The sequence below is a fragment of the Oculina patagonica genome, chromosome 4 (assembly GCF_052425735.1).
Source record: "Oculina patagonica isolate OP01 chromosome 4, crgOcupat, whole genome shotgun sequence".
Taxonomy (NCBI): domain Eukaryota; kingdom Metazoa; phylum Cnidaria; class Anthozoa; order Scleractinia; family Oculinidae; genus Oculina; species Oculina patagonica.
Genome location: NC_135761.1, coordinates 43,251,877 through 43,272,683, shown reverse-complemented (window position 1 = coordinate 43,272,683; position 20,807 = coordinate 43,251,877). Strand labels below are relative to the sequence as shown.

At 37.5% G+C, this 20,807-nt stretch overlaps 2 protein-coding genes across 4 annotated transcripts; both read right to left on the bottom strand.

Annotated features, from left to right (window-relative positions):
* Positions 1-235: 235 nt before the first annotated feature.
* On the bottom strand, positions 236-13,833 carry LOC144650234 (uncharacterized). 3 transcript variants are annotated; one of them, XM_078509886.1, is made up of 6 exons: positions 13,672-13,833; positions 11,068-11,128; positions 10,646-10,973; positions 10,307-10,435; positions 8,672-9,263; positions 7,932-8,634 (listed from the first exon to the last, which is right to left on the bottom strand). In XM_078509886.1, the coding sequence occupies exons 2-5, from the start codon at positions 11,122-11,124 to the stop codon at positions 8,710-8,712; spliced, it is 1,068 nt and encodes a 355-aa protein (XP_078366012.1). In that variant the 5' UTR covers positions 11,125-11,128; positions 13,672-13,833; the 3' UTR covers positions 7,932-8,634; positions 8,672-8,709. The 3 variants fall into 3 exon arrangements, with proteins under 3 accessions (XP_078366014.1, XP_078366012.1, XP_078366013.1); XM_078509887.1 differs by lacking the exon at positions 11,068-11,128; XM_078509888.1 differs by lacking the exons at positions 7,932-8,634; positions 8,672-9,263; positions 10,307-10,435; positions 10,646-10,973; positions 11,068-11,128 and adding exons at positions 236-880; positions 1,499-1,627; positions 2,275-2,602.
* A 3,443-nt stretch (positions 13,834-17,276) lies between these two features.
* Positions 17,277-20,236, bottom strand: LOC144650236 (uncharacterized). The gene is made up of 5 exons (XM_078509889.1): positions 20,084-20,236; positions 19,779-19,942; positions 19,358-19,685; positions 19,027-19,155; positions 17,277-17,963 (listed from the first exon to the last, which is right to left on the bottom strand). Exons 2-5 carry the CDS (start codon positions 19,833-19,835, stop codon positions 17,410-17,412), a joined length of 1,068 nt encoding a protein of 355 aa, XP_078366015.1. The 5' UTR covers positions 19,836-19,942; positions 20,084-20,236; the 3' UTR covers positions 17,277-17,409.
* Positions 20,237-20,807: the final 571 nt, after the last annotated feature.

Here is a 20,807-nt window from a genome sequence, read left to right as displayed (position 1 = left end):
AAAATCCGAAATTTACACCCCTAAGCGAGACGACGAGCATCTCAGCCACTTTCATATGCGAGTCCCCCCATCCCCCCCCCCCCGGAAAAAATGTATCTTACAAAAAAGGAGTCGAGGTTCGATTTTTCCAGAAAACATCGACCCTGGCCCTTCCTAGATTTTCCTTTTCTTTTTGTTTTTGCAGAAGACAGCCAAGAAATGTCATTGATGTTAAACAAGCATGTAGCTTATAAACTTTTGGTCGTTGCCGTTATTGATTGCCTAAAGCAACTAAGTCATTCAAAACAAAACCAATAATTTCGACTAGATACTGTAGCCAAGCGTCAAACTCAGCGCACAAACAAAGCCCAGGTATCTCCAGGAGAAAGAGAAGCCTCTCCCCCATTCCAGTCATCACAGTCACGATTCCTTGGAAATGAATAGAAACGGTGTTGATCCGAGGGTCTCTGCATAGCCTGCCAAATGCGATTCTTCCCATCGGCCTCGACGCTTGTCCATTTGCCATCTGCATGCGTACCATCCCAACCTAACTTGCTGCAGTCCTCAGACAGTGTAGAGTTGTCATCGGGAAGAACTGTGTACGAGCCACATGCCTGGGGCCGAGATGATATCAGGTTGTCGTCCATGAAATACTCCACAACTGACTCCCCCAGGAGATTGATATTGGTTATAATGTGGAACACGGTTCCGACTTTCTTCTTGTGGCAGTAAAATCGGACTTGCTTGAAGCCTAATTCATTCTGTAACCGCAGCAAAGCCGATGAGGAAATAATTTGGCGATGATCGCTGTACCTGGAAAGATCTTTAAAACTGTACCATTCAGCTTGAAAATGAAGGTTGGATTCTGTGAACGATATCATTTGAATAGCAGTCCATCCACCTAGAAGGGAAAAAAGAATCATAATAATGACAATGTTCCCCGTGTGTTTACTCATAATTCGTCTAGAATTATTCGAATTATTTCTCATCATTCGCCTCAAATATCCTCAGTTGCGGCTACATTTGATACTAATGCAGACATTAACGACGTTGTCGTAGTTTCTAGCTGGTTGAAGTACATACAAAGAAAATCACAGCACTTTGGTAATCGGTGGAATGACAAGATTATTTTCAAGGATTGTAAGGGAGAGATTACTCGTTGGAAGGAGTTAACAAATTGCAAGAATCTTTGAGTTTCGCGCGCTGACCGAGGTCATTCTGTTGTGTGTTACACTTCCTCAAGGCAAAAGTATGCATGGGAACCGATAGGTATAGGTAATCTGCGATGTAATGAAGAAAGTAGCAATTTCCTAGTCTCTTATTGCTACGAAGTTCTCCGATGGTTTGGGTCACTTTGCCAATTGTGCTTATCTTTCACCTTTGCGTTTTACCTTTGCATTCGCCTTTGCTTTCAGAACTTCCCTGCTCGGCTATAATCCGTAGTGAAACGAATCAAAGATCTCGGTTTTAAGGAAAGTAACCTGAACATTTTAAGTATGATTCTATCATTTTTATTTACCTCCATCAGTTGTCATGTCGCAGTAAGCAGTGGATGGGTTTCCTGACAGAGTGGGATCGATGGAATATTCTCCATCACCATTTGACGGGTTAACGTGCCTGCACGAGGGGTACGTCGTTCTATATATTTCTGGTAGGACAGTAAAAGCAATGTAGATCAGTGTCAAGATAGATTCTCCACCACACTTTTTGCCACAATTTACATGGTTTAAGGTGGCTTGCTACAGTTTCCAGCACTGTCCAAGACTTGATTGGTCACTGTAACCACTCTTTATCAGTTGATGCTTCAATCGTGATGTTAAACAAATACCGAATGATTGGGGAAGACGTTGTAATCATTTTTATGACAGAGCAGGTTACCATAGCAACAGTATAACCTTAATACACCCTTTATTTTAGATTCAACTGCTAATAACTCAAAAACGAGTTCGGTAACCCCTAGTTTCAATTATTTAATTTTGATCAGCAAGACAAGATGCAACTTTTGGCAAAAATTAAACAAAATCTGTACATGGGGTTCAGTTCACCAATGATTGGCCATTTATTTCATACCATAATTGTTACGTCAAATGAAAGAGAGTCGTAGTATTGATCCGTTAAAGTTGAGGTGCTGAAAACGACAGGAAACTATTTTGAGCCACCTTAACAAACAGGACTAGTTAATTAATACCTCGGTTTGTTAGCATATACTACACTGACAGCAACTACCGCGCTTGGACAATAAACGGGGCATACTGATAAACGATAGTAGAATCAGAAATTATTTGTCTTAATTACCTGATTCTCTCATCAACCCCATGTATGTGGAGGATACATCGTTTCTGAACACCTTTGCTTCAGCTGAATATTTGGTTCTGTTGTTCAGATCACACTGTGAACCACTCCACCAGTAGTTTAAACTCTTGCAGTGTGAGTCATGCATGCACGCCATGAGGCAGCTGGGATAGTCTTCAGTGTAGAGAGACTTGTATGTGTGGTTCAACAGTGCCATTCCTCTCTGAGATCTTTCTTCGTTGTTATAATTCATAGTTGCGCTGATAATCGTCAGAGTGTGATACATACCAAATATGGAGAACTGTGTCAACCTCCGTACTCTCCAGCTCGTCTGAAAAATAAGATGAATTGCAGCAAGCATCATTAATGTCGTGTAGTGATTTCTTTCGTTTAAATGACCCTTACCTTGGTGGCATCAAATTGGAAACAATAATGTTATTATTTGGATGTATCTCATCAAAGACCTGATTTTCAGCATGCTTAGCTTTGGAAAACAGACTATTTACGGTGATATTTCTCTTTGAATTGGTGGGTTTTGAAACGAACATTACATGTAGCTTTACTGTTTTCAACTCACGATATAAACAGCATCTTAAGCTTTTCCTTCCAAAAACAGTGCTTTAAAGTTTAATCTAAAACCAAACATTCATGTCGCATCAAATTAAAATAGAAAGCATTTGAAACAATATATTATATCCTTGCACAGATATAATATACACAATTAAAAATTAAAAGCCAAAAGCTTTTAATCAAGAGATCGTGTGATTTTATTCATGGCGCACCGGTTATTCGCGATCGTTTTCTTCTAGGGTCTTCTAGCTGATGCACACAAAAAAGTATTGTCTGTGCCATATCGAACCAAGTTCACTAATTGGTTCATGCTTAACGTGGGTTTGTTAAGTTCTTGATACAGGTGGGAACATAGGGTTCCTCGAGGCGTATCGAAGAGCAACTCCATCTTCACGACTTCTGTCTCCCAACCAAACAAGTACATCCAAAACTACTAAATTTTGTTCTCTGCTTTTTCCAGCAACAAGTCGATAAAAATCGATTTCACACGGTCTAACATTGAATTTACTTAACATTATCATTTCACATCGCTCTTCCATGAAATTACAGAACTTAATAAAGTTATTTCATAAATTGGTATTGTCGGTGAGCGAAAACTGTTTTCTTCCCAAGCGGTCAGCACTGTTATTGTTTGCCAGGTCAAATTTCGTAGCTCTTCACGTAGTGTTGCTTGTTTTCTAGCTTCAAAAAGCTTGTTGACTCCAGAACGTTTGTCACTGTTTTAGTCTCCACACGTTCGGAGAAATTGGGTTTTGACATTCAATAAAACTTACTTATTTTCCCTAATGTTTACTTTACACGAGGAAGGAATGATGATGCTAGATTATGCACGCACGAGCGTGCTGACAATTGAGTTATCAGGGATGCACCTCGCTTGCGCTACTGACAAATAGAGTTTCGCGCGACTTTGTTGCCAACTTGTCAAATTTAGCATGCTTCGATTCTTAGTCGTCACTTCAATATTTCCTCCCAAGCATATGTGTTGATCACTGGAAAAATGATAATGCAAAACTGGTATAGTTTATATTCTAACAAAATATCACTGTCTACCACTCTGGAACCACACTTTTTCTAATTGCATTTTTCGGCGACGCTATAAGCTTTCTGTCGTAAGAATTTTTGTTAAAAAAGAAAACCTCATAGTCTTTAAAAGAGAGATGGGAAAAACTTACCAACCAAAGGTGCAGAATCCTCATTTCTACCGAGATGAGTTGCTTCTTATTAAGTTCTTAGTCATAAATACTGAACTGAAACTTTAAATTAAGTGAATAATTTGAATAAAAGGGCTAAAGCCATGATTTGCCGACAAAATCCTATTTAGATGTAGGCACACCGACCTGTAATTCAAAGTTTACCAGATGTATTATTTGACTCTGTGAATAATTTATTTAATATAAAGCGGTTATGAACCCCTGACGCTCCGCCAGAATAACATAACATATCAGTTAATCCACAAAACCAAAACTTAGAACTTAACTTGGTATAATACGGTTTTGTTTTCACTTACACGCAACGCGACATAACAAATCAATCTCGCTTCTAACTGTTTTGCTAAACTTGAACAAGAACTTTATGATTAGAAGCGAAGTCGGCCAGAACAAAATTGGTTATTGATGTAAGAAGTTTTGGAATTTTCTATATATATTAGAGGGAATACCGGAAGGGAATAATAAACTTGGTGACTAATCACGTCAGTATTTATTAAACCAACTTCTCACCCCATCGAATACGCTTTGCTACCAAAAATCAGTAAAAAATAAATCAAGGCTAAGAGTTTTAGACGGAAAGTTAAAACTAGTTGCATCCGAGTTGCCAAATATTTTCTTTACCCAAATAGTCGATCAAGTACTTATTCGTTTGACAACAAGTTTTTGTTAGCAGTTTTCCATATATATTAATTTGTCAATTTATAAATTTGAGTGTAAATGGCTTTATTTTAAAGAATTTTTTAGACGTTAATCTGTTTTGACAACGCTGTGAGTTAGCAACGGTGAGTTTCTCAATCTTGATTATGCCGGTATTATCTTGACATTCAAGATTTTGGCGCAAAATATTGACCAGCATAATCTTTAGAGTCTTTAAATGTGTAAATAGAGGTATGACAGACCTACGCGGCTCCTGCTGTGTGTCCATGTATTGTTATATGCCTTTATTGTAACATTTGTAAACTTCCCGTTCTCTATTTGTTCTTCCCACGTATTTTGCTTCCAGCATTTTCTTAAGGGGACTATATGCTGCATTATTAGGTGGCGTTTTAATTAAGTTGAGTAGAGCCTTAAGGCTTTAACTTGTGCGCAGCCGTCTGTTATTTCCTTTGTTGGACATAAGACTGCGCTCAGCACATGTGTAGATGTCATAGGTCGGCCCGGTTTCCCTGCATAGTTTAACACTTTCGTAATTTGCCATATGTTTTGCTGGTGCGGTTTGTTTTGGCTCATTTTTATTTGCAAGATACGTTTTAAGCTCTCAAAATAAGGATTGCTCTGGAAGGACAATGCCTAAAATTTGAAGATGTTAATAACTTGCATTTAATGTTATTTTGTAACGCCGGGCCCGGCTATGTAATTAAATTGTTGCAAATTGTGTTGCATCTTATCACGGATGACGTATTTATCTTTGACCGGCTTTACCAGAGACTGCTGTAAAATTAATGATTTTGCCCAGCAAAGGTGAGGGCAACAAAAACAAAGTCAAAGAGGGATTCAAAAAAGAGAAGCGGCAAAACCAGGGGAGGAGGTGAGGAAAAGAAACGGCAGCCGCCCTTACTCAAAATAATGAGGGGACTGAAGGGGTAAAATGAGAACTGGGATTTGGGCAAATTTCTTTTGGGAAAACGGGATTTGGGTCACTGGGACTGGGATTTGGTTACTGGGAATGGGAATAACAGACAGAAATACAATAGAACTGGGACTGGGATTTTAAAAATTTTGGAAAACAATAGGCTGGGAAAAGAGATTTGGGCAAAATTTGGGCTGTGACCACGAAACGTATCTTTGGTGACAAACATGTAAGCCCAAGAGGGTGGTGCACGCATTATGCAATTGCGCGAACCCTGCCCGTGACCCCAGCAAGGTGACAATATGTCACACAATACTATATAGTATACACGGTGATTAATCTCCAGTAACTGAACTGACAGATAAACCCAAGCTCGGGTTGAAGACATAAAAATCTTATTTGCATACAAATATTCGCATTTTTCGACATTCATTACTTATCTAAGCTAAGCATCTTTCCCACTTTAAATAAAGTATTGTATTGTATTGTACTCCGACAAAACATTCACTACCGCCTCCATATAACGATATAAACCGAGGAAATTAAAAAAGAATAAAAAGCCCAAATATTTAAAACAAGTGTAATTTCATCAGGGTTTTCTGATCTACCATTAATTCGTTTTATAATATAGATAGGAGTCTACGCGCGCTCTGATTGGCTAAAAACCTATGTTTTATCAGAGTATAAAACATAGAAAAATCATGTTTTATTGTTTTTCGTCAGCTTTCCTCGAGTGCTTCGCGCGTCGTTGACTGTTCGTTGGCTATAACCACTCGTATCCAGCAAGGGCGAATGGAATGATTGTTTTATTAAATTCCTTTTTAAGTATAAATCCACTGGACATTTCATTTTGATGTAAACGAAGTGAGGCGGGAAAAATTGTGGCGCGGTGTCCACTGCTTGAGTTGAATGAAACTCGCAAGGAAAGCGAGCGAGAGAGTTTTCTTTCGAAGATTTTCTTCGACAATCTCCTCTTAAATCGTCTATTCATGCTGGAACTTGATTGTGACAATAATTAAGGTTTACGGGAATATCCGAAGCAATAGCTTTTCTGGAAATTATACGCCTTGTTCAAGTCGAACGAAGCAAGGGACGGATGTCATCGAGACTACTATATTATGCTGAGACGAAATTGCACTCGGTGCAGTCGGTGAAGTTTATCGAAGTTCAAAAAGACAAGATCAAGATTAAAAGGTAACAAACTTACCTGAAATGCTTAGCCTTATTTTACGTCGAATACTGAATGAAATTGTGTCAGTTTTCTGGTCTTCCCGTAAACTATTTTCTGCTTTTCATCTTCGTTTACTCGCTCTTGTTGTACATATTTTTAATTAAACTTTTCACTCGCGGTGTCTAAAATCTATATCATAAAGCAAAGAAAGAAGCCTAAGCCATGTTTTATACTGTCATAAAACACTCCGGGCATTTGAGAACACTCGAGAAATGTAGAAAACATTCGCCTGCGGCTCATGTTTTCTACATTTCCCTCGTGTTCTCAAATGCCCGTCGTGTTTTATGACAGTATAAAACATGGCTTAGGCTTCTTTATTTGTTAAATAAAATCAATGCTTCATTGCGGGCAAGGAATGCCCAACACGCGAAGATGAATCACGATACCGCTAAATAGGTTTGTTATACCCCCAAGATGCAATGCAGTTTTCTGTTGGATGAGAATGAATCACGTGACGCACGTCAAAACTTGAACCTTGGACTTCCACGTGATCAGGACGTGGTTCATACCACGGTGTGAACGCGAAGAAATTGGAAGTTGTGGACAAAAGCTCATAAGCGTTATTCATTGTTTTGTTTATTTTCGAGAGTAACAGTCAAAATATAAAAAAAAGAAATTGTTCACGCAAAAATTTCATTTGAGTCAAATGAGGATATATCTCAATACAAATGCCAAAGTTCAAACTATCGTGCAGTTCAAAGTCTCGAATTTCAATGAATAAATTCATGTCGTTTTCAGCCGAATGAAAATTTAGCGATGAATAATAACGACGACATTTTTTTTGCCGTTGGAGGGTATAACAAAACACTTTAAAATTACTGTTCCCACGGGATGCAGTGAGTTTTGTTTCCCCTCGAACCTCAATGTTCTCCAATGCCACATTATTGAGGATCATGGGGAAACAAAAGTCGCTGTTCCCCTTGGGGCCAGTCATTAAGTGCTTGACAGTATTTATAGGAGCTATAATCAGGAATCGAAAAAGAATGTTTAGTCAGTTTTTGGCCAGTAGTAACTTTAGCAATTATAAACATTTTAATTGCATTTTGAAAGTACATTATAAAGTACATTTTGCCTGGTGAAATTTACATATTGACGGAAATAACGGTACAGTAATACCGCATATAACCAAACTTATCCGTGCTGAATAATAGAAATGTTTTGTAAATTTTCTCTTAGCCGAAGATAACTCGCATTACATGAAGAAATGCTACAATAAGGCAGAACTTTAAGTGAAAATCTTATAAGGCGTAGCCTTCAAAAATAACAACCAAAATTCGCTCAAAGGACGCGACTTTGTTGTCACGTTATGTCTCACCAAATATTCAGTTTGGTATAAATAGATGGAATATATTATATTTGCCCTTACGGGTTAAACGGGCAGCAAGCTTTCAATTTTAAGTCGTCATAAATTCAAATACCACTATGATTTCAGTGAAATGTGAAAAAATTTTATTGTAACTCCAGGGTGCTGAATGACACGAGAGTGAGCCAGAGAAACCATGCAAAATACAATTCTTTTTATTAATCAAAATACCGGCAAACTAGACGTTGCTTGCTTTAATAATTGTGAAATAATTATGGAACGTGCGCTAATAATCTAGCTTTAAATGTTAAAAACTGTGTAACTTGATCAGTTTGCCAAGTCAATTGTCTATGAAGAAATAAATCGTAATAAACTTTGACAACGAAACTAACTACAGTCACCCCTCAAGAAAATATCATCGCAAGTAGCATCTCCATTGTTCTATCAAAAATTCTTCTTGTTCATTGCAATAATTAATGTAATTAATTATTATTTAATTATTTAAATTAATTAATGTAGTTCCTTTGTGATCAGTTACTCAAGCCAAGCGTCAAAGTCAGCGCACGAACAAAGCCCAGGTATCTCCAGGAGAAAGAGAATCCTCTCCGCTCTCCCAGTCATCACAGTCACGTCCCCAGGGAAATGAATAGAAGCGATGACGATCCGAGTGCCTATGTATCGCCTGCCAAATGCGATACCTCCCAGTGGCAACGGATTTTGACCATTTTCCATCTGTATGAGTGCCATTCCAACCCAACTTGCTGCAGTCCTCAGACATTGTAGAGTTATCATCAGGGAGAATCGTGTACGAGCCACATGCTTGGGGCCGAGTTGATGCCAGGTTGTCATCAATGAAGTATTCCACCACTGCCTCCCCCAGGAGATTTAAATTGGTCATAATGTGGAACACGGCTCCAACTTTCTTTTTGTAGCAGTAAAACCGGAGTTGTTTGAAGCCCATTTCATTTTTTATGAGCTGCAAAACCGTTGATGAAACGGTCAGGTGGTGATCACTGTAATTGGAAAGACTGTAAAAATCGCTGTGAATTTTATCTTGCAAACGAAGGTTGGATTGAGTGAATGACATCATTTGAATAGCAGTCCAGCCACCTATTTATGTAAAACAATTTACTTGAAAAATTAAATTAAAATCAAAAAATTAGAGAAGAGAAAAAACCTTAACATTAAGTGCCAAATAGTTAATTTACTAAACAAATCACCACTCTTTATTTACACACGACACCGAAAACAGCCCGAGGAAAACAATTCGTAATTGTGACACGGTTTTTTATGTTTACTTCGTAATTCGCCTAGAATAATTATTTCTCATAGTACACTTGCTGTCTTTTTATTATTCTTTTGTGCACATGCTAAATGGGCAGGGTAAAAATATCTGATAATTAACGCAGGCACTGCCAATCAAATTCCACCCCCATCTCATACAAAAGGAAGGTTTACTTTATTTAGGCAATAGGGAATAATGAATAACAAGAAAAGTCTGAAAATGAATAATGAATAAGTCGTGAAAAATGTGAAGGAATAATGAATAAGTCACTTCCAATAATTCCTCTTCCACCCCCGATCTACTTGTACTGACCTCAGCTGACAACTACGTCAACGTCGTCGACGACGGCATCAACCTCAAACATAGCCGAATCGTTGAAGAATATTAAAAATTCTCTTATGTTCGAAAGTGTTGCCAAAATCTTGTTTTAGGGTCAGTTCCTATCTCGGAATTTTTTCATCGTTTAATTTAAATCGTCAAAACTTACTAAATTTCATTGAACTGCTGTAAAAACATGATAAATTGGTTCGTCGCAGGAATTGCAAAAGGACAAAAGAACCAAAAATTTCCATCGCGGTATTTTAAGCTAATCTCAAAACTGTTTAGCCAAACCACTCACTGCCCAGGCGAAAAATAAGATAAAGATTGCGAGGCCGAGCCTTTGCAAAAGATCCCAGGACAAATGTATGCAAAGTAGTCACAGGTTGTGGGGTGGCCCGAGGACTTGAGGGTAATTGGGATTTATTAATCGCGCTAGTTTCGTGAATACTTTTGTAGTGTAAGTAGCATAGGTAGATCCCGGGTTAATGAAACCAGTCAGACCTAACAAAAGCCACTATCTGTCGACTGTTTAGTTATTTTCACTCACCGCCATCAGTGGTCATGTCACAGTAAGCAGTTGAAGGGTTTCCTGACAATGTAGGATCAATCAAATATTCTCCGTCGCCATTTGAGGAATGCACATGTCTACAGGAGCGGTACACTGTTGTAGTTATTTCTATAAAAAAAAGGATAAACACTGTTAATGAATAAAAACACAACATTAAACTTCAAAGAAGGGTCACGATTAATTGAAACAAACAACTGTCAAGATCTGCCAATATAGATATAAAAAGCAATAGACTTCAAAGAAGGGATCCTAAGTAACGGGTTCTATCGCTGTTATAAAGCCAGTGACTGAATAAGCTAAATTTGTGGGGTAAAATACCTGGTTCTCTCGTTAAACCCATGTAAGTGCAGGATGTATCTCGGCTGAAGACCGTTGCGTCAGCTGAATATTTGGTTTTGTTGTTCAGATCACACTGTGAACCCTTCCACCAGTAGTTTAAACTCTTACACTGTGAGTCATGCATGCACTCCTTGAGGCAGCTGGGGTAGTTTTCAGTGTAAAGAGACTTGTATGTGTGGTTCAACAGTGCCATTCCTCTCTGAGATCTCTCTTCGTTGTTTTTATCCATAGTTGCACTGATAATCGTCAGAGTGCAGTAGATACCAAATATGGAGAACTGTGTTAACATCAAGACTCTCCTTTTGGTCTAGGAATAGGAAAATAAGTTGCTATAAACATGTTGGAGCAGAAGTTTTGTTAAAACAAACAATTTAGATCAAAAGGAAAAAGGAAAAGCTTACCAAACTTAATTGTTGAATCTTCATTGTCGAGCAATTCATGTCGGTTGTAGTCTTCATTAGACTGGGTGACAAATTTCAACAAGTTAGGGGCGAATAAAACAGAAAAATCTAGATTAAGGGACTTCAAATCACCATAAGGAAATCCTCTCTAGTTCTAGGCAGACCTAGACTTGCCACAAGTCGACCTCGCGAGTTTTCAGAGTAAATAAGCGAGCGAAGCGAGCCTTTTAGGTCGCGAATCGGCCGTGCGAGTGGCGCGCCATAATAAACAAGACGAAGGACTTTATTGAAAGTCTAAGGCAGACCGAGCTGCAATTTTTAGTTGGTCGGATGTATTATTCAAAGTTGTAAATAAACTCCCCTGAAAAGAAAGAGATGACGAACCCCTACCAGCGCCTCCTGAATACTTTTTTGAATATAACAGAGAGGCTAATTTACAAACCCGAAATGAAAACCAGTTCTAAATATCACTTGGTTTATTACAATAGACATAAAAATTTGAAACACACTTCTTCCTTGGAAGTAGGAAAAAATTCATTATCTATTAATTGATTTAAGTATACACCCCATTGATAAAGTCGCTTTGTTATTTTAAATAGGTGGCACGAGACCCTAAATAATTGACCAAACTATATATAGACCCTATTGGAGTCTATAGTGGAACGAGACGCTAGGATATTAATTTAAAAACCTAAAACCGGATGTTTTGTCTTTACAAGTTAAACTAAAACCTGCTTTAAAAAGAACTCTGTCAAGCTCCATACTCTCCATTTCGTCTGAAAAAGAGGACGAATTGCAAAAAGTATCATTAATGTCGTGTAGTGATATCTTTCGTTGAAATGACCCTTACCTTGGTAGCATCAAATTGGAAACAATAATGTTATTATTTGGATGTATCTCATCAAAGACCTGATTTACGGCATGCTGAGCTTTGGAAAACAGACTATTTACGGAGATATTTCCCTTTGAACCGGATAGGGTTTTGAACGAACATTAGCTTTATTGTTTTCAACACACGATATAAACAGCATCTTAGCTTTTTCGTTCCAAAAGGAAACAGTGCTTTACAGTTTAATTTAAAACCAAAAACATTCATGTCGCAACAAATTAAAATATAAAGCATTTTTAAAATAGAAAGCATTTAAAATGCAAAGCATTTGAAACAATATATTACATCCTTGCACAGAGCCAAAAGCCAAAAGCTTTTAATCAAGAGATCGTGTGATTTTATTCATGGAGTAGTTATTCGTGACCGTTTTCTTCAAGGGTATTCAGGCTGATGCACGCAAAAAAAAGTATGGTCTGTGTCATACTGAACCAAGTTCACGAATTGGTTCATACTTAGCGTGGGTCTGTTAAGTTATTGATACAATAAGGCGTATCGAAGAGCAACTCCATCTCCAAGACTTCTGTCTCCCAACCAAACAAGTACATCCAAAACTACTGAATTTTGTTCTCTGCTTTTTCCAGAAACAAGTCGATAAAAATCTATTTCACACGGTCGAACATTGAATTTGCTTAACATTATCATTTCACCTCGCTGTTCCATGAAATTGCATAACTTAATTAAGTTATGCAATAGATACAACACTGTTACTTATGGAAAGCACTCTTTGCGTTATGTAGGACCCAAACTATGGGGAAAACTTTCTACGGCTGACAGATCAGCCAAGACTCTGCAGGCTTTCACAAACCGTATTCGCAAAAAAGATATAACTCCTTTAATGGACAGCGGCTGTAAGGGATGCATCCTATGCTGCACTTAGTGCCTCTCAAGTCAAAACATTATTATAAGATTTTAACATTTTTTACACCATAGATTATAATAACATTTTTATATGACTTATATATATTTTTATTGTATTTATATTTAGTATTAGTGTAGCTTTTAGTTTTTAGCAGTGTCCCCTAATTAGTATGGTTTTATTTTCCAGGCTATAAGGCTTTGACACTTAAATAAAGTTTCTTATCTTTTTATCTTTTAAGTTGGTATCGCCGGAAAGCGAAAACTTTTGTTCTTCCCAAGCGGTCAGCACTGTTATTGTTTGCCATGTCAAATTTCGTAGTTCGTCACGTAGTGTTGCTTGTTTCCTAGCTTCAAAAAGCTCGTTGACTCCAAAATTTTGTCACTGTTTTAGTGTCTATACGTATGGAGAAATTGGGTTTTGACATTCAATAAAACTTACTACTGATTTGCCCTAATTTTAACTTTACACGAGGAAGGAATGATGACGCCAGATTATGCACGCGCGAGCGTGCTGACAGTTGAGTTATCAGGGACGCACCTCGCTTGCGCTACTGACAAATACAGTTTTACGTTACTTTGTTGCCAACTTGACAAATTTAGCATGCTTCGATTCTTAGCCGTCACTTCAATGTTTCCTCCCAAGCATATGTGTTGATCAATGGTAAAAAAAAAAAAAAAAAAAAAAAGGATGCAAAACTGGTAGAGTTTATATTCTAAAAAGATATCACAATCTTCCACTCTGGAACCACACTTTTTCTAATTGCATTTTTCGGCGACGCTATAAGCTTTCTGTCGTAAGAATTTTTGTTAAAAAAGAAAACCTCATAGTCTTTAAAAGAGAGATGAGAAAAACTTACCAACCAAAGGTGCTGAATCCTCATTTCTACCAAGTTGAGTTGCTTCTTAGTAAATTCTTAGTCATACATACTGAACTGAAACTTTAAATAAAGTGAATAATTTGAATAAAAGGGCTAAAGCCATGATTTGCCGACAAAATCCTATTTAGATGTAGGCACACCGACCCGTAATTCAAAGTTTACCAGATGTATTATTTGACTCTGTGAATAATTAATTAAAAAATAAAGCGGTCATGAACCCCTGACGCTCCGCCAGAATAACATAACATATCAGTTAATCCACAAAACCAAAACTAAGAACTTTACTACGTTTAATACGGTTTTGTTTTCACTCACACACAACATGACATAAGAAATCAATCTCGCCTGTAACTGTTTTGCTAAACTTGAACAAGAACTTTTTGATTAGAAACGAAGCCGGCCAGATCAAAATTGGTTATTGATGTTAGAGGTTTTGGAATTTTCTATATATATTAGAGGGAATACCGGAAGGGAATAATAAATTTGATGAATAATCACGTCAGTATTTATTAACCAACTTCTCACCCCATCGAATACGCTTTGCTACCAAAATCGAACCAAAAACAAGTAAAAAATATAAATCAAGTCTAAGACTTTAGACGGGAAGTTAAAACTATTTGCGTCCGAGCTGCCAAATATTTTCTTTACCCAAATAGTCGATCAAGTACTTATTCGTTTGACAACCATTTTTTGTAAGGCGGTTTTCCATTCGATATTTATTTGTCAATTTCTACCTTTGAGTGTGAATAGCTTAATTTTAAAGAATTTCTTAGACGTTAATCTGTTTTGACAACGCTGTGAGTTAGCAACGGTGAGTTACTCAATCTTGATTATGCCGGTATTATCTTGACATTCAAGATTTTGCCGCAAAATATTGACCGGCATAATCTTTAGAGTCTTTAAATGTGTAAATAGAGGTATGACAGACCTACGCGGCTCCTGCTGTGTGTTCATGTATTGTTATATGCCTTTATTGTTACATTTGTAAATTTCCCATTCTCTATTTGTTCTTCCGACGTATTTTGCTTCCAGCTTTTTTCTTAAGGGGACTATATGCTGCATTATTAGGAGGCGTTTTAATTAAGTTGAGTAGAGCCTTAAGGCTTTAACTTGTGCGCAGCCGTTTGCTATTTCCTTTGTTGGACATAAGACTGCCGCCCAGGAAATGTGTAGATGTCATAAGGTCGGAACGGTATTCCTGAAAAGTTTAACACTTCCGTAATTTGCCCTATGTTTTTTCTAGTGCGATTTGTTTTGGCTCATTTTTATTTGCAAGATATGTTTTAAGCTCTCAAAATAAGGATTGCTCTGGAAGGACAATGCCTGAAATTTGAAGATGGTAATAACTTGAATTTAATGTCATTTTGTAACGCCGGGCCCGGCTATGTAATTAAATTGTTGCAAATTGTGTTGCATCTTATCACGAATGACGTATTTATCTTTGACCGGCTTTACCAGAGACTGCTGTAAAATTAATGATTTTGCCCAGCAAAGGTGAGGGCAACAAAAACAAAGTCAAACAGGGATTCAAAGAAGAGAAGCGGCAAAACCAGGGGAGGAGGTGAGGAAAAGAAACGGCAGCCGCCCTTACTCAATAAAATAATGAGGGGACTGAAGGGGTAAAATGAGAACTGGGATTTGGGCAAATTTCTTTTGGGAAAACGGGATTTGGGTCACTGGGACTGGGATTTGGTTACTGGGAATGGGAATAACAGACAGAAATACAATAGAACTGGGACTGGGATTTTAAAAATTTTGGAAAACAATAGGCTGGGAAAAGAGATTTGGGCAAAATTTGGGCTGTGACCACGAAACGTATCTTTGGTGACAAACATGTAAGCCCAAGAGGGTGGTGCACGCATTATGCAATTGCGCGAACCCTGCCCGTGACCCCAGCAAGGTGACAATATGTCACACAATACTATATAGTATACATGGTGATTTATCTCCAGTAACTGAACTGACAGATAAACCCAAGCTCGGGTTGAAGACATAAAAATCTTATTTGCATACAAATATTCGCATTTTTCGACATTCATTACTTATCTAAGCTAAGCATCTTTCCCACTTTAAATAAAGTATTGTATTGTATTGTACTCCGACAAAACATTCACTACCGCCTCCATATAACGATATAAACCGAGGAAATTAGAAAAGAATAAAAAGCCCAAATATTTAAAACAAGTGTAATTTCATCAGGGTTTTCTGATCTACCATTAATTCGTTATAAAATCAATGCTTCATTGCGGGCAAGGAATGCCCAACACGCGAAGATGAATCACGATACCGCTAAATAGGTTTGTTATACCCCCAAGATGCAATGCAGTTTTCTGTTGGATGAGAATGAATCACGTGACGCACGTCAAAACTTGAACCTTGGACTTCCACGTGATCAGGACGTGGTTCATACCACGGTGTGAAGGCGAAGAAATTGGAAGTTGTGGACAAAAGCTCATAAGCTTTATTCATTGTTTTGTTTGTTTTCGAGAGTAACAGTCAAAATATAAAAAAAGAAATTGTTCACGCAAAAATTTCATTTGAGTCAAATGAGGATATATCTCAATACAAATTCCAAAGTTCAAACTATCGTGCAGTTCAAAGTCTCGAATTTCAATGAATAAATTCATGTCGTTTTCAGCCGAATGAAAATTTAGCGATGAATAATAACGACGAGATTTTTTTTGCCGTTGGAGGGTATAACAAAACACTTTAAAATTACTGTTCCCACGGGATGCAGTGAGTTTTGTTTCCCCTCGAACCTCAATGTTCTCCTGGGCCACATTATTGAGGATCATGGGGAAACAAAAGTCGCTGTTCCCCTTGGGGCCAGTCATTAAGTGCTTGTTAGTATTTATAGGAGCTATAATCAGGAATCGAAAAAGAATGTTTAGTCAGTTTCTGGCCAGTAGTAACTTTAGCAATTATAAACATTTAAATTGCATTTTGAAAGTACATTATAAAGTACATTTTGCCTGGTGAAATGTACATATTGATGGAAATAGCGGTACAGTAATACCGCATATAACCAAACTTATCCGTGCTGAATAATAGAAATGTCTTGTAAGTTTTCTCTTAGCCGAAGATAACTCGCATTACATGAAGAAATGCTACAATAAGGCAGAACTTTAAGTGAAAATCTTATAAGGCGTAGCCTTCAAAATAACAACAAAAATTCGCTCAAAGGACGCGACGTTGTTCTCACGTTATGTCTCACCAAATATTCAGTTTGGTATAAATAAATGGAATATATTATATTTGACTTTACGGGTTAAACGGATTTTTTTTCGTCTAAATTCAAATACCACTATGATTTCAGTGAAATGTGAAAAAAATTTTATTGTAACTCCAGGGTGCTGAATGACACGAGAGTGAGTCAGAGAAACCATGCAAAATACAATTCTTTTTATTAATCAAAATACCGGCAAACTAGACGTTGCTTGCTTTAATAATTGTGAAATAATTATGGAACGTGCGCTAATAATCTAGCTTTAAATGTTAAAAACTGTGTAACTTGATCAGTTTGCCAAGTCAATTGTCTATGAAGAAATAAATCGTAAACTTTGACAATGAAACTAACTACAGTCACCCCTCAAGAAAATATCATCGCAAGCAGCATCTCCATTGTTCTATCAAAAATTCTTCTTTTTCATTGCAATAATTAATGTATTAATTAATTAATTGTTCCTTTGTGATCAGTTACTCAAGCCAAGCGTCAAGTCAGCGCACAAACAAAGCCCAGGTATCTCCAGGAGAGAGAGAAGCATCTCCGCTCACCCAGTCATCACAGTCACGTCGCCAGGGAAATGAATAAAAGCGATGACGATCCGAGTGCCTATGTATCGCCTGCCAAATGCGATACCTCCCAGTGGCAACGGATTTTGACCATTTTCCATCTGTATGAGTGCCATTCCAACCCAACTTGCTGCAGTCCTCAGACATTGTAGAGTTATCATCAGGGAGAATCGTGTACGAGCCACATGCTTGGGGCCGAGTTGATGCCAGGTTGTCATCAATGAAGTATTCCACCACTGCCTCTCCCAGGAGATTTAAATTGGTCATAATGTGGAACACGGTTCCAACTTTCTTTTTGTAGCAGTAAAACCGGAGTTGTTTGAAGCCCATTTCATTTTTTATGAGCTGCAAAACCGTTGATGAAACGGTCAGGTGGTGATCACTGTAATTGGAAAGACTGTAAAAATCGCTGTGAATTTTTTCTTGCAAACGAAGGTTGGATTGAGTGAATGACATCATTTGAATAGCAGTCCAGCCACCTATTTATGTAAAACAATTTACTTGAAAAATTAAATTAAAATCAAAAAATTAGAGAAGAGAAAAAACCTTAACATTAAGTGCCAAATAGTTAATTTACTAAACAAATCACCACTCTTTATTTACACACGACACCGAAAACAGCCCGAGGAAAACAATTCGTAATTGTGACACGGTTTTTTATGTTTACTTCGTAATTCGCCTAGAATAATTATTTCTCATAGTACACTTGCTGTCTTTTTATTATTCTTTTGTGCACATGCTAAATGGGCAGGGTAAAAATATCTGATAATTAACGCAGGCACTGCCAATCAAATTCCACCCCCATCCCATACAAAAGGAAGGTTTACTTTATTTAGGCAATAGGGAATAATGAATAACAAGAAAAGTCTGAAAATTAATAATGAATAAGTCGTGAAAAATGTGAAGGAATAATGAATAAGTCACTTCCAATAATTCCTCTTCCACCCCTGATCTACTTGTACTGACCTCAGCTGACAACTACGTCAACGTCGTCGACGACGGCATCAACCTCAAACATAGCCGAATCGTTGAAGAATATTAAAAATTCTCTTATGTTCGAAAGTGTTGCCAAAATCTTGTTTTAGGGTCAGTTCCTATCTCGGAATTTTTTCATCGTTTAATTTATCGTCAAAACTTACTAACAGAACTTAAAAACATGATAAATTGGTTCGTCATTGCAAAAGGACAAAAGAACCTGAAAAATTTCCATCGCGGTATTTTAAGCTAATCTCACGACCCCAGAAAAAAAAAAAAAAAAACTCGGAGTATATAAAGAACTGTTTAGCCAAACCACTCACTGCCCAGGCGAAAAATAAGATAAAGTTTCCGAGGCCGAGCCTTTGCAAAAGATCCCAGGACAAATGTATGCAAAGTAGTCACAGGGTGGGGTGGCCGGGACTTGAGGGTAATTGGGATTTATTAATCGCGCTAGTTTCGTGAATACTTTTGTAGTGTAAGTAGCATAGGAGATCCCGGGTTAATGAAACCAGTCAGACCTAGCGAAAGCCACTATCTGTCGACTGTTTAGTTATTTTCACTCACCGCCATCAGTGGTCATGTCACAGTAAGCAGTTGAAGGGTTTCCTGACAATGTAGGATCAATCAAATATTCTCCGTCGCCATTTGAGGAATGCACATGTCTACAGGAGCGGTACACTGTTGTAGTTATTTCTATAAAAAAAAGGATAAACACTGTTAATGAATAAAAATAAACTTCAAAGAAGGGTCACGATTAATTGAAACAAACAACTGTCAAGATCTGCCAATATAGATATAAAAAGCAATAGACTTCAAAGAAGGGATCCTAAGTAACGGGTTCTATCGCTGTTATAAAGCCAGTGACTGAATAAGCTAAATTTGTGGGGTAAAATACCTGGTTCTCTCGTTAAACCCATGTAAGTGCAGGATGTATCTCGGCTGAAGACCGTTGCGTCAGCTGAATATTTGGTTTTGTTGTTCAGATCACACTGTGAACCCTTCCACCAGTAGTTGAAGCTTTTGCAATGTGAGTCTTGCATGCACGACATGAGGCAGTTGGGATAGTCTTCAGTGTACACAGACTTGTATGTGTGGTTCAACAGTGCCATTCCTCTCTGAGATCTCTCTTCGTTGTTTTTATCCATAGTTGCACTGATAATCGTCAGAGTGCAGTAGATACCAAATATGGAGAACTGTGTTAACATCAAGACTCTCCTTTTGGTCTAGGAATAGGAAAATAAGTTGCTATAAACATGTTGGAGCAGAAGTTTTGTTAAAACAAACAATTTAGATCAAAAGAAAAAAGAAAAGCTTACCAAACTTAATTGTTGAATCTTCATTGTCGAGCAATTCCTGTCGGTTGTAGTCTTCATTAGACTGGGTGACAAATTTCGACAAGTTAGGGGCGAATAAAACAGAAAAATCTAGATTAAGGGACTTCAAATCACCATAAGGAAATCCTCTCTAGTTCTAGGCAGACCTAGACTTGCCACAAGTCGACCTCGCGAGTTTTCAGAGTAAATAAGCGAGCGAAGCGAGCCTTTTAGGTCGCGAATCGGCCGTTCGAGTGGCGCGCCATAATAAACAAGACGAAGGACTTTATTGAAAGTCTAAGGCAGACCGAGCTGCAATTTTTAGTTGGTCGGATGTATTATTCAAAGTTGTAAATAAACTCCCCTGAAAAGAAAGAGATGACGAACCCCTACCAGCGCCTCCTGAATACTTTTTTGTATATAATAGAGGCTAATTTACAAACCCAAAATGAAAACCATTTCTAAATATCACTTGGTTTATAACAATAGACATAAAAATTTGAAACACACTTCTTCCTAGGAAGTAGGAAAAAATTCATCATCTATTAATTGACCAAACTATACACCCCATTGATAAAGTCGCTTTGTTATTTTAAATAGGTGGCACGAGACCCTAGAATAATTGAATAATAATTGAATAATAGACCTCACTGGGGTCTATAGTGGAACGAGACGCTAAGATATTAATTTAAAAACCTAAAACCGGATGTTTTGTCTTTGCAACTTAAACTAAAACCTGCTTTAAAAAAAATTATTGGTCCCTGAATTTGTGAATAATATTTAAACCGGAAATAAGCAACTTTTCGTTCACTTTTCAAGCTAAAAACCAGAGGTCAATAATTGGAACGTTGTTTCAATCTCTTCCAGATCACTTTCTAATGATCAAAAACCTTAATAAAATACAAATGTTAATAACAAGGGACGGCTGTTTGAACAATGGCATGTAAATTACAATATCCCACCAAACAAAAAAACTTCTCGCCACGGATCGAGTCTTATTGTTTGTTAAGTTTTGTTTATGATTATTTTTTT